We start from the raw sequence: 16,034 nt of genomic DNA, 5'->3' as shown, positions 1-16,034 counted from the left end.
TTTGATTTGTACTAAACAATTTTTTTTATTTGCACTATGTTTTTGTACTAAAACTTTTCAGTTTGTTTACACTATGTTTTTTCCACACGAAATAATTATAATAAATTTTTTTTTGTCTGTTTGTAAAACAGTGTTCAGTGTTTTTTTTTGTTCCTGCATGAAAAAAAGAATGTCAGTAAATGTTTGCTTTTTTTTAAAAAAATTTTGGTACATGCTTTAATCAAGCTTTTTAACCCTGCTCTGTTCAATCATTTTTACTGTTTTTTTCATAAATTGAATTTTTTTACAATGTTTTTTTTTGTACAACTATATTTGAGCACATTTTCTTTGTTGTATGTTTTTTTGCACAATTATAATTTTTTTCATTTATTTACATTTTATTTTATTATTTATTTACATTTAAAAAGATTTTATTTAATATAATTTAAAAAAAGAGAAAAAAATGAATTTAAAGTCATTTAAATTATATTAAATAAAATTATGAGAAAGGGAGAAGTTATGTGCGGAGAGGGAAAGTAGGTGGGACTCTAGCTAGTAGTTGGAAATGAGTTCTCATGGAGAAGGGAAAAAAGGTGTGGCTAAGTGTCAGTGAATTTTGGTGTTACTCCATGAGAAGCATCATTCGTTTCACAGCTATCGTAGAATCAACTGCTGTTACTTGGTTGTAAGAAACTATTTAAGTGTAAGTAACTATTTGAGTTTTTATTATTTTAATTTACTCTATTTAAACTTTTTATTTAAATTAATTTACTTTATTCAAATTTCTTATTTTTATTTTTATTAATTTTCTTTATTCAAATTTTTTATTTTAATTAATTTTCTTTATTCAAATTTTTTATTTAAATTAATTTACTTTATTCAAATTTCTTATTTTTATTTTTATTAATTTTCTTTATTCAAATTTTTTATTTTAATTAATTTTCTTTATTCAAATTTTTTATTTAAATTAATTTACTTTATTCAAATTTCTTATTTTTATTTAAATTAATTTACTTTATTCAAATTTCTTGTTTTTATTTTAATTACTTTTCTTCATTCAAATTTTTTTATTTTTATTTTAATTAATTTACATTATTAAAATTTTTAATCTTTATTAATTTTTTTTTCAAAATAGATTAAAAACTGGATGATCAAATTGGTTCTAATCCTGATGAAATTGGATCTTATCCTGATCAAATTGGTTCCTCTCCGGAACAAATGCCTGAAGCATCATCAGTTTTAATAATTTATGATGAATGCTTTGTGGATCCTTATGATAGTGAAGCATCAACAATTATTATCAGTGATGATGCTTCCACTGATAATAATATGTCGGACCACGTTGTTGATGATGATGATGATGATGATCATGATGATGATGATGATGATGATGATGATGATGATGATGATGATGATGATGATGATGATGATGATGATGATGATGATGATGATGATGATGATGATGATGATGATGATGATGATGATGATGATGCCCTAATGATCAACATAAGTGATGAAGAGGTAAGTGTTTTTTTTCTTCTATAGTTCAACAAAAATATGATCATAAATTTATTTACTATGTGTTTAATTTTTTTTTAAGTTGACGAACTGATGGCAATGATTCCTGACGTCACAAATGAAAATAATTTGCTCTCACCATCGTGGTCTGATATAATAATGACATCATCGTCATCATCATCGTCATCTGAAGTAGATTCAGATTCTGATGTGGATTTCTTCCCAGACATTTCACATAGCCAGAATACGAAAGAAAAAGCTATGAAAAAAAACACGAAATGAAAAAAAGAGAGGAATTATAATCTGCTTTTAAATACAGTAATGTCTATTTTTATACATATTAAATAATTTATTTATTCCATTTTGAAAAAATTATTTTCAGCTGTATTCTTAAGCTGTATTCTTTAGCTGTTTTCAGAATTTTTATCTAATTTGTTTTTTTTTACTTTTAGGTGTATTTTTATCACTTGTTATTTGTTTTACTTTTTTCTTTCCAAATTTGTTTTATTTCAGCTCACTTGCAATTATAATAGGATTTTTTTAACATTTCTTTCAGGGTTTGTTTTTTTTTACTTCTAGGTGTATTTTTTACGCTTGTTATTTTGTTATTTGTTTCACTTTTTTCTTTCAGGATTTGCTTTATTTCAGATCACCTTCAAGAATATTGGGATTTTTTTAACATTTCTTTCAGGGTTTGTTTTTTTTTACTTCTAGGTGTACTTTTTTACGCTTGTTATTTTGTTATTTGTTTCACTTTTTTTCTTTTAGGATTTGTTTTATTTCAGATCGCCTTCAAGAATATTAGGTTATTTGTTTTACTTTTTTTTTCTTTCAAAATTTGTTTTATTTCAGATCACCTACAAGAATATTGGGATTTTTTAACATTTCTTTCAGGGTTTGTTTTTTTTTTACTTCTAGGTGTACTTTTTTACGCTTGTTATTTTGTTATTTGTTTCACTTTTTTTCTTTCAGGATTTGTTTTATTTCAGATCGCCTTCAAGAATATTAGGTTATTTGTTTTACTTTTTTTTTTTCAAAATTTGTTTTATTTCAGCTCACCTGCAAGAATAATAGGATTTTTTTAACATTTCTTTCAGGGTTTTTTTTTACTTCTAGGTGTATTTTTTTTACGCTCGTTATTTTGTTATTTGTTTCACTTTTTTCAGGATTTGTTTTATTTCAGATCGCCTTCAAGAATATTAGGTTATTTGTTTTACTTCTTTATTTCAAGAATATTAGGTTATTTGTTTTACTTTTTTATTTCAAGATTTGTTTTATTGTTATTTGTTTTTTTTCTGGTTTTTTGATTTTCAGGTTTTCTTTTAGCTTCTCATCGTAATTTTTGTTGAACTTTTGTTATTTTGAGGTTATTTTCTGGCTCATAGACTTTTCAGGATCCCTTTTACTTTTTTTTGTATTAGTTTCTTTTTTCAGTTCCTCTTTTATAGGTTTTCAACCTTCTGTCAAAGATGATGATGATGATGATGGTGATGGAGGGTAAAGAATGTTAATTTTAACTTTTGATAGTCATGATGATGAATATGCTAGTGAAGGTTCAAAAACAATGGCCTTTAAGATGGTGAAAACCAGAAAGATATAAATCGTTTAGAAGTTTTTGAAAGTTTGTTTAAAGTCAAGAGAAACAAAAGTATAAATACGAATAAACTGATTTTTTTGTTATTGTTCAAATTAAAATAACAAACATAATAATTTTTTATTACTTAAAAAAAAAGTTTCGTTTTGCGGTGCGAGTGTGTTGATTCAGGGGATTTCATAATATAAGACAGAAATTGCGTGCGCATATTAGAGTTTCTACAACTGCGTGCGCAGGATAGTGGGTAGGTTAAAGAGAAAAAAAAGGTGGGGGATAGTGGTGCTAGACGGTGATTCCATTTGCCAGCAGGTTCATTCTCTCCGCAGTCTCTGAAGTAACCGTAAGTAAAATTTTCATTACTTTAGCGCTTTTTTCAGGTTTCCTTATAGATTTTATTTTTTTGTTTTCCAAGATTTTTGTACAGGTTTTCTTTCAGCTTTTTTCAGGTTTCCTTATAGATTTTATTTTCATTTTTTTTTTATTTTCTAATATTTATTTTCAGGTTTCCTTATAGATTTTATTTTCATTTTTTTTATTTTCTAATATTTATTTTCAGGTTTCCTTATAGATTTTATTTTCATTTTTTTTTTATTTTCTAATATTTATTTTCAGGTTTCCTTATAGATTTTATTTTCAATTTTTTTTTATTTTTCAACATTTATTTTCAGGTTTCCTTACAGATTTTATTTTCATTTTTTTTATATTTTCCAAGATTTATTTTCAGGTTTCCTTATTGATTTTATTTTTAATTTTTTTATTTTCCAAGATTTATTTTCAGGTTTCCTTACAGATTTTATTTTCATTTTTTTTATATTTTCCAAGATTTATTTTCAGGTTTCCTTATAGATTTTATTTCAATTTTTTTATTTCAATTTTTTTTATATTTTCCAAGATTTATGTTTAGGTTTTCTTATAGATTTTATTTTAGAATTAAATTATATTATAAATAATCTTTTTTAATGTGTATTTTCTCTGTCATTTCTGTTTTAGATTTGTCTACGTAAACCAAAAAAAAAAGAAAATAAAATGGATTTAGAAAAAGTTAATGCTGTTGGACGCATGGAAGCTACCCTTCCAACAAAGCCTTTTTCTGATTTGGTTCCAAAGGGTCGCTACATGATCAACAAACTTACAAAAGTGCAGACACGATTTGGATCCAGGATTATGACAGAAGTGGATAACGAGTTTATCACTTTTTTACCTGCAAGATTCGTGAAACTGTTTGATGAAGAGCCAAATACCCTGGAGATGATGCAAGAAGCTGCCTGTTCAAACAAGTTGTACATGAAGTACTTGGGTGGAACGTACAACGCTTTGGAATTTAAATTTCATTAAACTTCATTACATTATGGTGTATTTTTTAAATATTGATATTTATAAAATATAAAATTTTCACATTAATAATAAAAATATATATTTATCTATAAATTGGTTTTAATATTATTTTCTTCCCTATTCATGTTAATTTTCAGGAATTAGTTTTAAGTTTTATTTTCAGAAATAGTAAAAATTTTAAAAAAACTCAAGGAAAAGGTTTTTAAAATAATGAGAGAGAGACAGTTGTATTATTTTAAATTGTTCATGTTTATTTTTAAACTATTCAATTCTTGTTTTACAAAAAAGTTTCACAATTTTCATAAAATGATTGTAAAGTAGTAAATGTAGAATCAACTTCATCAATTCCTTTTACAGCAGCACTTATATAGCGGTTTGAAGGCTCTAGGAACCATTCTTGAAGAATTTTTACATTTTTCACAGCACAATTTTCACAGTGAATTGTATGATGTTTACAAATAGTTGACAATTTAGTGTCAAGTTTTTTCAAAGATGGACAGTTAAAATCTTCTAAATTTTCTACATTCAACAAATATTTCTCCAACCAAGTTTTTTTTTCTAAACCTTTAACATAGATAGCTCTAGCACCACGTAGTATTCCTTGTAGAAGCGAAGGAAGTTCATCATATGGAACATCTCCAGCTGGCCAATCAATTCCAAGGTAATTATGCGTTAACCAACGATTTTTACTTTTGTAGCGTCCAGGCAATGTATTCCAGGCACAAGGAGGTTCGAACAAGAAGACGAGTGGTTGAGCATCTAGCTGTAGAGGAAGTATCGCCAACTCTTTGAAGACAAGTTCGTTATTTGGTTTTTTGAAACCTTGTACATCTACAATAAACTCCATTGTGAAATAAAACTGAAATTCTGACTGAAAGCAGCTGTTTTTATACCCCATCACCCCCCTTACATTATCCCCACTACAGCAGTTTCTTGACAACGCCGCTGATTGGCTTATATTGTATGACGCGGTCATGGATGATTAAGCAATAGGCAGTAGTTTCAGCCGGCATGTTGATTCCTGCTTCAAATTCTAAACGCACATCAACTGACGCTTGTTTTAAAAACTCATTTTCCTTAGAACAATCAATAACAATTAGAGGAAACAGTCTTTTAAAAATATCCTTTGTTAAAATAGGTTTTGAATCTTTACCATAATAGGATGATTGAAAATTAGCGTACATTTCATAAAGTAGAGAGTACTGATTTTGATCAAAATTTAGATTTAAATTTCCATAAGGATAATATTGTGAATTTAAAAAGAGTTTAACGTTTGTAATATTACAATGATCAAAATGACAAGCATATTTTTTACGTTTATCTTTTCTCGCTGTTTGAAATCCAACAATAACGTAGCGTGGTTTCTCTAATTGCGTTGATGTTTTAATTTGCCACAAAACTTTTGAACTTGTAGGAATTAGAGGATATTCATACATTTCCCAAGATCTGAAACTTATTGAAATTAATGGATCCTTTTCAATAAATTTTAATAGCTTTATTTTATTATTATCTGCAGGTAGAACGTATGGAACCATCCATTCAAGTTTATTGATGAAAATTTTAAATTCTTCATCACCTCCTTGTCCTGTTTGAATTACGGCATTCACGTCAGAACGTGCTCTTGTTAAAACAAGTTCATGTTTAGCGTTCATAATGATTTTTTTATAATCTTCAGCAAAACCAAAAATCATGCTGAGTGGTATAGTGACATCAAAATAGCCATTTTCCAATACAAGTCTTGCATCAGCTGCCATTCTTGAATACCCAGCATTTTCAATAAAATTTAACTGTGTAGGAGTTTGCGAGACATAATTTTTCATAATTGTAGTATGTCCAACGTTTTTGCATCGATCTATTTCAATTCCATTTAGTTCATAGCGAATTTCATCAAACAAAAAACATACAGCATTATTACTTAAATGCACGTTTTCCGTAAGAGTAATTCCATCATTTTTAGCTAATCTGCCAAAAATATGTAATGAACTTTTACTAGGCAAAATGCACAAGTCTTGATGTTGTACTGCGATTCGAATTTCATCACTATTGTTAAAAGATGAAGAAGCATACGGTTGATGAGCATGAATTTCATAATGAGCTATAGACTCATCAAAATTCACTGCTGCTGGAATATTGAGAAGTTCGACCATTTTTGTTGCAACAGCACCCACAAAATATGTAGATTAATTGTCTTGTTTTCGTTTTTTCTTTCCTTGAACTTTCAGACCTAGTTCTTGAAGAAAGAGGCGATTCTGTGGTGTTAACACCTTGTAAGATGACTTTAGACTGATTTGACTCTTGCATGTTGGCTGACTTTTATAGTTTCCACCAACAACAGCTCTTTGATTATAAACAATTCCCATTACAAAGACTTTATATGCAATCGAATAGTTATAGTTTCTTGTCTAAAATTTATTAAATCACCATCCTGGTCGACAATTCGCAGCTGTATATTATGTATTGTCTTGGTGGAAATCGGAAGATAAATGACGTGTGCAGGTACTTCCACAATCTTATATCCTGGTGGAACGCTAGGGAAGAATTCATGGATAGTGTGGACTTTTTGATTATTTATGTATGCTCCAGATGTTATATTACACTCAATTCTAACTGAATTGACCTTTAGAATAGCTACAGGTAAATCAGAAGTATGTGCTCTATGAGGTGCTAGATGCTGCGATGTAAATCCCAACAATTTACCAATCGAGTCAATAGGTTTAAAATCAATTGGCAAATTTGATTTAACTACACTGCGCAATGTATTATTATTCGGTTTTATACTAATGACAGTTTCAATTTCTACAGAATTTTGTATATAAGATTCAATGTCTTTAATTTCATAACTTCCAGTTGCAATATGAATTATTTGATTTCCAATGTAAAACTTATTATTTCCTCTATCGATATTAGGAATTGAATTAAAAGTCAACAATTCAACAAGACCAAGTACATAACTTTTATTTGAATTTAGTTCTATTGGAGGTAAATATTCAGCTTCAAAAACTGAAGAATTTCCCGTTAACGTTAAAGTAAATGAATCACTCATCATGCTATCAGATTTTATACTGAAAGGTTACAATAGTTACACACTTTTATATAGATTAAAGCTACTCTTAATATTTAGTTGATTACATAAAAATTTAAGACACAAGTGCCGACACACAAATGTATCATAATTTTGAAATCTTTTATGATTATATTTTATTAAGCTACCATCACCTACATAAATGACAAGATCTGTTGGAGGAGCAAGGTTACCAAAACTATCAAAATACATTGTTTCATTTCAAAAATTTTTTATATGCTACCCAATGTGTTCCAGCACCTTCTTTATTATCAAGATTAATTATTCCTGATTCACACTTGTGAGGACCACTAATAGGTAGTTCATTTCGCATAAAAACACCACGAAAATAAGGTATTTTTATAGTTTTGGCATACTTCAACAAATCAAAATCAGTTAATGGACGATGAGGTAGCTTCAGAACAAGTTTTTTTTCCTTCTTGTTATTCTCTTCTTCCTTGATGCTCGTTTTTTTCTTTCTCGGTGCTCGTTTCTTTCGTTTTCTAATTCCTTTTCCTTGAGTGTAATGTTTAAGATGGAGACCAAGTCCTTGCCGATAAGGTTTAAGGTGTAATCCTTTTCCAAGCGATATAGCTTCCATTTTTTTATTGTGACGTTGAGCTTCTGCAAGCTGTTCACTGGCTGTTTTAGCCTTATTAACAGCCCTTGCTATTCCTGAAGCTCCTCCAGCAAGAGCTCCTAAAGCACTAAGTCCAGCAAAAATTGGAACAAGCGGTAGAATTCCACCTACTTTAGTAGGTACAGGAAGAATTCGAGGTGATAAAATTTTAGATTTACCACCAACATTTTTTATTGCTTTTCGTGCACCAATCACAGCTGCTCGAATTGTTTCTTCAGCATTATTACTGGGAACCATACTTTTTCGCGCAGCATCGACAATTTTCCTTAGTGCTATTCTTTTCTTCTTACATATTGTTTTTCTTTTTTTCTTTCTTATGGATGACTTTCTCCTTCTTTTCATCCCCATACCTAATTTAGATTTAGTTTTCATGGTTCCGGAAATAGCTAAAGCAGCTGCTCGTTCACTCACACTAGAATTTTTAGCTGTATCACGTTCCCACGCTTTCTTAGCTAATATTTTATCTGCTTCGTTTCTAGCTTGAATATTTTCTCGATTTTGCGAATATGCAATGTCGTGTTGCTTACAAACAGCGTCTAATGGATTAATTCCTTGATCACCTCGAGACAAACGCTTTGCTAACTTTGTACCAGGCCCACAGAATTGATATCTTGGTAAATGCAACTCAAACGGTAAACTATTGATTATACGATTGATTAAACCTTTTCCTTGATAGCGTTCTTTTTTCACCTCTTTATGCAGAATCATTCTTCACTCTACAATGGTTGTCGTGAAACTGACAAAATTACTATATAAGCTAGGTATTTATACATTTTAGGGTAGTTACTGTCAAGATGCAGTTCACGAAACAACCTGTCATGCTGCCAATAACTAGTATAGATATAGAAACAAACGAAAAAAAGATTAAACGTCATGGTAGTCTGTTTTCAGACAGCATTCGAGCTGTTTTCTGTGGTCCCTCAAATTGTGGTAAAACAAATGCTCTTCTTTCCCTAATAATACATCCAAATGGTCTGAGTTTTGAAAATATTTATCTCTACTCTAAATCTCTACAGCAACCGAAATATAAATTTTTGGAAAATGTCATCGGTAACGTGAATGGTGTTGAGTACTTTCCATTTAGTGAACATGAAGAAGTAGTATCTCCAAAAGACGCTAAACCAAATTCAATATTCATTTTTGATGACATTGCTTGCGAAAAACAAGATAATGTTAGAGCTTTCTTTTGTATGGGTAGACATGTAAACGTTGACAGTTTCTACTTGTGTCAAACGTACGCTCGTATTCCAAAACATCTAGTTCGAGATAATGTAAATTTATTGGTTCTATTCAGACAAGATGAAAAGAATCTGAAACATGTTTATGAAGATCATGTTAATACTGATATGAGTTATACTCAATTTCGCGATTTATGTTTAGAATGTTGGAAATCTGATAAATATGGATTTGTTGTTATTGATAAGAACCGTAATTTTAATGAGGGAAGATATAGAAGAGGATTTGATTGCTTCATTACACTATAAATATAAGAACTTTATTGAATTTTTAATTAGTATAGTTTATATTGTCACTAAGAAAACATGTATAGAAAAAAGCAAGAAACACTTCGTCAAATAGCAAAAGCAAGTGATGCTATTAGGCGAAAACATCGTTTCCTCAAAATGGGTAAAGAGGCTGCAGAAACAGTTTTAAAAGAAACTCTTCAACCTATAGTAACACCTCTTGAAAAGTTGGTTAAAGTAACTGACATACCTTTCAAAAATGTTAAGAAAGAAAAAGTAAAAAAAGAGGAAAATGATTTTTCTTTCTCTACTGCAGTTGATGAGGAGGAGGAATTTGATAAAACACTACTCAATGACACTCTATTTGATAAGAGTACTAATTTTGAAAAAGCATCAGATGAAAATCTTAATTATGAAAATTTGACAAATAAATTTATTACATTATTGAATAAAAACAGAAAAACTTTTTTAGACATGGTTTATGGAGTACGTAAGCTGCCTAATGGTACTTTTATGATTGGAGATACACCAGTTGATTTAGAAGGTCCTCATATTCGACTTGCTGGAAAGAAAAAATATTTAAAAACTACTGGGTTAATTGAACTCTTATTTAAACAAAGAGCTAAACAAGAATTAATAAGTCTAGATGATTTAGAAAATTATAAAGAAATTCTTGTAGCTACAAATGCACATCGAAAAAATTATAGTTACAGTGAACCTGTCAACATAAACAGGAGTTCTAAATACATTGATATCATTGCAAAACTTTTTAAGAGTACACCAAAAAAGGGTAGAGGTATTTTTAAAGGGAAGAAGAAGAAGAAGCTTGGAAATAAATTACCTCAATTTATGATTACAAAGAAACAATTTAACCTAGACTACATCTATTGGGATGATCCTAATGAACTAGTTGACCGATTACGTCTGCTAGTAGCATCGCAGCAAGCTGGAAATCCGAACCACAATAATGAAATTATGTCAATTATTGAAGAGCTACGTGAAGCTCGCATTATATATTAGAAGAGTTCAAGCAAATAAAGCTTAGTATTAAAATGAGCATTGATGTGTTTGGACATCCTTTGTCACGACCTACTGTAAGTCGTGGACAACCTGGACCTTCTGGAATTAGTTTTAAAATTACTCCAAATGGACAATACGATATTGATAACAAAAGACTTTGCAACGTGCAAGACGCTGAAGAGCAACACGACGCAGTAAATTTAAGACAAGTAAAACAAATTGTTAAAAACGAAATAAAAACTGTCTTTGCAGTTACATCATCTTCAAGATCAGCTATTGATGACTTGAATATTCTTATACAATCTATCGAGGAAAGAATTCACGAAAAACTTAAGCAGATTGAAACTGATTTACAACTTGAATTACCTTTTCAAAACGCTAAATACATCGCTAAATTAGATTCACGTTTAACAAACCTTGAAAATGGACAATGAAAAGTTAACTGTTGTTAAAGAGTTGCATAGACAGGCTAGAAAAAATTATCCTCGTCGAAAAGTTAAAATGCGTGGTATTGATGAAACCTGGCAAGCAGATTTGGTTGAAATGATACCTTATTCTTATTCCAATAAAGGTTTCAAATACATGCTCACAGTTATAGACATATTTTCCAAATATGCCTGGGCTGTAGCTGTAAAGAGTAAGAATGGAAAGGACATTTCTCTAGCCATGAAAACTATTCTAAAACAAGGCAGAATTCCAAAAAATTTGCACACTGATAGAGGCAAAGAATTTTACAATTCTGAATTTAAGAGTTTAATGCAAGAATTTAACATTAATCTCTATTCTACCTATAGTAATTTAAAAGCCTCAATTATTGAAAGATTTAACCGCACTCTGAAAAATATGATGTGGCCTGAATTCAGCTTACAAGGCAATTACAAATGAATAAATCTTTTACCTACACTCATATCAAAGTACAATAATAAAAAGCATCGTACTATTGGTATGAAACCCAAAGATGTTACCGTAGAAGATACAAGAGAACTGCTGAGACGTATCCGTAAACTACGAAAAATTCCGCTGAAAAAATCAAAATTCAAAAGAGGAGATAGAGTTCGAGTCAGCAAATTTAAAAATATTTTCGAAAAAGGATATACCCCCAACTGGACAACGGAAATATTCACTGTGGACCAAGTCAAATCGACAAAACCAGTTACATACAAGCTGAAAGATTACCAAAATCAACCCATCGAAGGTGGTTTCTATGAGGAAGAACTGCTGAAAGTCCAGTATCCAGATGTTTACCTTGTTGAGAAAGTCCTGAAAACTCGTGGTAATGATGTCTATGTAAAATGGCTTGGATTTGATAGCTCGCACAATAGTTGGATAAAAAAATCTGATATGTAATATAGTTAAAGTAACGTTAAAGTATTGTTAAAGTAACGTTAAAGTATAGTTAAACTATAGTTAAAAAAGGTTAAAATAAGTTAAAGAAAAAAGTTAAAATAAGATAAAGTAAAGTTAAAATAGGTTAAATTAACGTTAAAGTATAGTTAAAATAAGTTAAAGTAATGTTAAGAAAAGTTAAAATAAGTTAAGATAAGTTTAAAAAGTTAAAATATATTCATGTGACTAGATTAAGGTTTATTTAAAATAAAGAAGACATCAAATAAAATGAACATCTTTTATTCAAACAATCAATTCCTTCCTCTCTCTTTTTTTTACAATGCTTCATCATCTTCCATAATTTCTGCAATTTTACAATGCCCCCATGCTAGGGTGTCGGTGCTGTTGGCTAACAAAAATCTTTTATCATCGAAAGGACTCAGAGCAATTTTTGTTTGTTTTAAAGTATGAACATTGTGAAGGTTTGATCTTATACAATATTGCGTTCTAGATTGAATTTTTACATTTTGTAAACAATACACATAATCATCAAAGTCTATGTCCTTCTTAACAACTACAGCTTTCACACCTTTAGCCTTTTTTATAACATCTTTGTTTTCAACTCGCACACTGTACATCTTGCTCCGCAAGCCAACAAATTCGGTCACGATTTTTCCACTGCACTCATCTTTCATCAATCCTAAAACTTTTTTGTTGGCTTGCGGAATACCGTACACGTTATTAACCGGATAATCTGACGTATCGAATTTATCAATATCTGCTTTCATGTCTGCATAAATGTCGGAGCATCTGATTTCGTAGATGAGGCTATCAGTGTCGGTGTACAATAGTTTTAAATTTTTCGCGTCATATTTGTTTAAAATGTAATCATAATGGAAATCATAGATTAACGTTTTGGAAACATCCAAGACTGTTAAACCCACATAAAGTGGCTTGTTTAGTAGTACCTCCATTTTTCTAAGTTCCACGGCAACCAAATTCAGATTAAAAATGGTTCTGCTGTGGAAGTTAGGTTTCGCGATTAAAGCTTCAGCTCCATATCTACCCTCCCACTTTGTAACGAGTTTAATATCGACATGTTTTCGCACGTTCTCCATTGTCTTACCAAATACCGCGTTGTTCATTAATTTAAATAAATTCTTTTCAAATTCATTGCTTGCACTTGTTCTTCGAGTTGTATTAAAATCAATATATGATTTTAACCACGTGGATTGTTTAAATTTCAATACACGGTGAATTTTTACTAATACAAGACCATTCGCCAAAGCTTGTTTTAACGCGCGATAATGGAGAACGTGCTTTCTCTTTGGTAGGAGGGTAGTTAGGAGCTTTTCCTTTTTAGATCCAGGTGGCTTCGAGCGTTCAGGGCAAAACGGAAAATCACTATGCTTATCATGCAAATCATCGGGGTAATCCAAATCAACTTCTAAAATATAGCCAATCGCCTCGTCATCAGAGACGTTGAAATCAAAGCTATTGTCAAAATTTTCTATCCACTCGAAGCCACCATAGGGAAGTGACTGGATCATTGCCCAACCGTAGAGGTTATTTGCATCAAAGTATACGATATAAGATGTCCCCTCACTTTCATTATATTCCTTCATATAATGATTATTAGCTTTAGCATACCGATTGGTGCATTGACTTACTCCACCTCTAATTCCGCGTTCGACAAACATTACCACATCGATGTCAGTGAGGAGCTCTAATCTTATATTCGTATGCTTTAACATGGCATCCCATGTCAAGCCCGGTGTCGTGTAGTAATGGGCTGGATCGAGACCGTACGAGATTAAACATTGATTTCTAAAATTTTCAAAAATGTCCGCGAGTAACAAAATATCGGTTTGCATATACAGGTACACATAATCACCCAAATTTTGACAATCAAACTCAGTCCACACATTTTGCGCATGTGCATAATCCTCATCAGAGACATTTGAGTCGTTTAATGTGCTATAAAATTTTTCTTTTGGTGGTAACTCAATTTCATCAAGTTTTTCCTTTGAGTCAATATACTCGTAAGGAAAAACTCCTTTTCGCGTTAACAATTTTATTTTATCAGCACTGTAATTGGAAAAAACTGTGTTTACAATTTTATATTCATCGAGGTAGGATGCTAACTTGTCCAATGATGATGCCATGAATTTAAAAGAATCGATAAAGCGGAACTTGATGTAACTACCTTTCACACTTTTCGTGAAACCGATATACTTTTCTTTGTTAATAGGAAGCAAACAAACATCACCCTCAAATTCTGTAGCAATAGCTTCGATAATAAAATGCGCGTCATACCCGCTAAGGTTATGAAAAACAACAGGTATTATTTGCGATTCATGATAATTAATATTGCAATCTTGATGTGCGGGTCCCCGATACTTCCCTGTTAGATGACAGTGGTCTCGTACTTTTACATCCCCAGGCCTTGATTTTATTCCTACAAATATGACATTTACTGGCATATCTAAAATCATCTAGTTGCTGTCGACTTAACACTTCCATTGGTACAGGATTCTTAAATAAATTGTCAAGATTGTCAGCCACATTCTTTAATTCAGTTGAAAACCATTTAGCCGGATTTTCTTCACCTCTTGGAGATGCTTTATATATGGACAAGGAGTTGTCAAAACCACACTTTAAATAGTAGCCAATACTGAGAGTTTTGTGATTTTGAAAAATCTCAGTATTACTAGGTTGCTGTGGTGCTTCCGCAGGAATCAGGATACTTTCAGTCTGCATAAATGATGAATGGCACACGTTCCTTGTTTTGGTAATTTTTAAATTCAATAAAATTTTTCCCTGGTTCAGGAAGCTTAATACTCGTAACGTTCATCTTTTGACAGATTTCTTCATGGTAAGTTAGTTTAAGTTCATCTCTAAAATAATGCAGGCAACGATCACAGATGTGCTTTTTACCCCTATGACCTGACAATTGAGTGCTGACAAGTCTGGATAAATCTTTAATGTACACATAATGGTAGTTGAAAGAGATGATTTTTTGATCGTCCTCCTCCTCTTCCTCCTCACTCTTAAGATTTTCATCAATGTAGTGGTCTTCAACTCGAAGAAGATTTACATGAATAACCTTCTTTTGCGATGACAAATGTAATGGAGCAACAGTAAACTTTTCATCTTTTTTTATGAGTCCATACACATTCACTGAAATGTTGTTCTGTGCCTCAAATTTTGAAACATCTTTGAGAGCAACAGGAAACTGAATTCCAGTGAAATTAAGCTCATCTTCATAATACTTATATTTTGAAACTCGATCAGCATGGTTTTCAACTGGATGTAAAGCTGACAAAATTGACCATTTAAAGCATTGCTGATCAGCATTCTGAACATTAATGGAAGAGTGTTTTGTTTTAATGGAAGGTGGTAAATCGATATATTAACCAGCATGCATGGGATTATAACTGTTAATGTTAACCTCTAATCTTTGAATAGAATGAAGTCTCCAATTCGATTCTTTCTGTTGGAATTTTTCCATTCTTCTCAAAGTTATTTGTTTAACATTACCATTGTACCACTCATCTAAGTGAGTTGTTACAAATATTTCACCCGTTTTCGCGATAAATGTCTTCAGATCAGACATTTCTTCCTTTCCGTTTATCGACTCTTTTATAAACTTCGCGCCCAACACAGTATACACTTTTAGCGGCCCATATTTATCTAAAGCTTTTCGTATGTTAAATTCAAACAAAACAAAGGCATCATCAAGAAACTCGTTAACGTCAATGTAGTCAATATTTAAAAAAGCACTAGTCTGTAAACGACCATCAAATGCCTTATCAAAATCAACCCACTTCATTCTTTCGTTATCCATTTGTACACCTGCACCACGTTTCATTAAAGCATTAAAATTGCATAACAAGTATTCCAACTTTTGAGTTAGGTTTAAACATCTTGATTTCTGATAAGACAAAGAATCAGAATTTCTTAAAAATGATTGCAAAATATTTTTGTTACGTTGACACTTGTTATACCATTCGAATGCACTAACAATTTTATCCTCACCTGTCATTCCCATTGTGGTGATGAGTTGACGTTCAGCGATGTTGATTAAGTTGTCTGACT

The 16,034-nt window shown here is 30.9% G+C and overlaps 2 protein-coding genes across 2 annotated transcripts; one reads left to right on the top strand and one right to left on the bottom strand.

Moving 5' to 3' along the window:
* The first annotated feature begins 11,555 nt into the window (after positions 1-11,555).
* Positions 11,556-11,957, top strand: LOC122497636. Its single transcript, XM_043604876.1, has one exon. It carries the CDS (start codon positions 11,556-11,558, stop codon positions 11,955-11,957), a length of 402 nt encoding a protein of 133 aa, XP_043460811.1.
* Positions 11,958-12,271: 314 nt separating this feature from the next.
* Positions 12,272-14,419, bottom strand: LOC122497635. Its single transcript, XM_043604875.1, has one exon. The coding sequence runs from the start codon at positions 14,417-14,419 to the stop codon at positions 12,272-12,274; it is 2,148 nt and encodes a 715-aa protein (XP_043460810.1).
* Positions 14,420-16,034: the final 1,615 nt, after the last annotated feature.

This window comes from Leptopilina heterotoma, unplaced genomic scaffold, assembly GCF_015476425.1.
Source record: "Leptopilina heterotoma isolate Lh14 unplaced genomic scaffold, ASM1547642v1 Lhet_135, whole genome shotgun sequence".
NCBI classification, from domain to species: Eukaryota; Metazoa; Arthropoda; class Insecta; order Hymenoptera; family Figitidae; genus Leptopilina; species Leptopilina heterotoma.
This window is presented reverse-complemented; position numbering and strand designations above follow the sequence as displayed.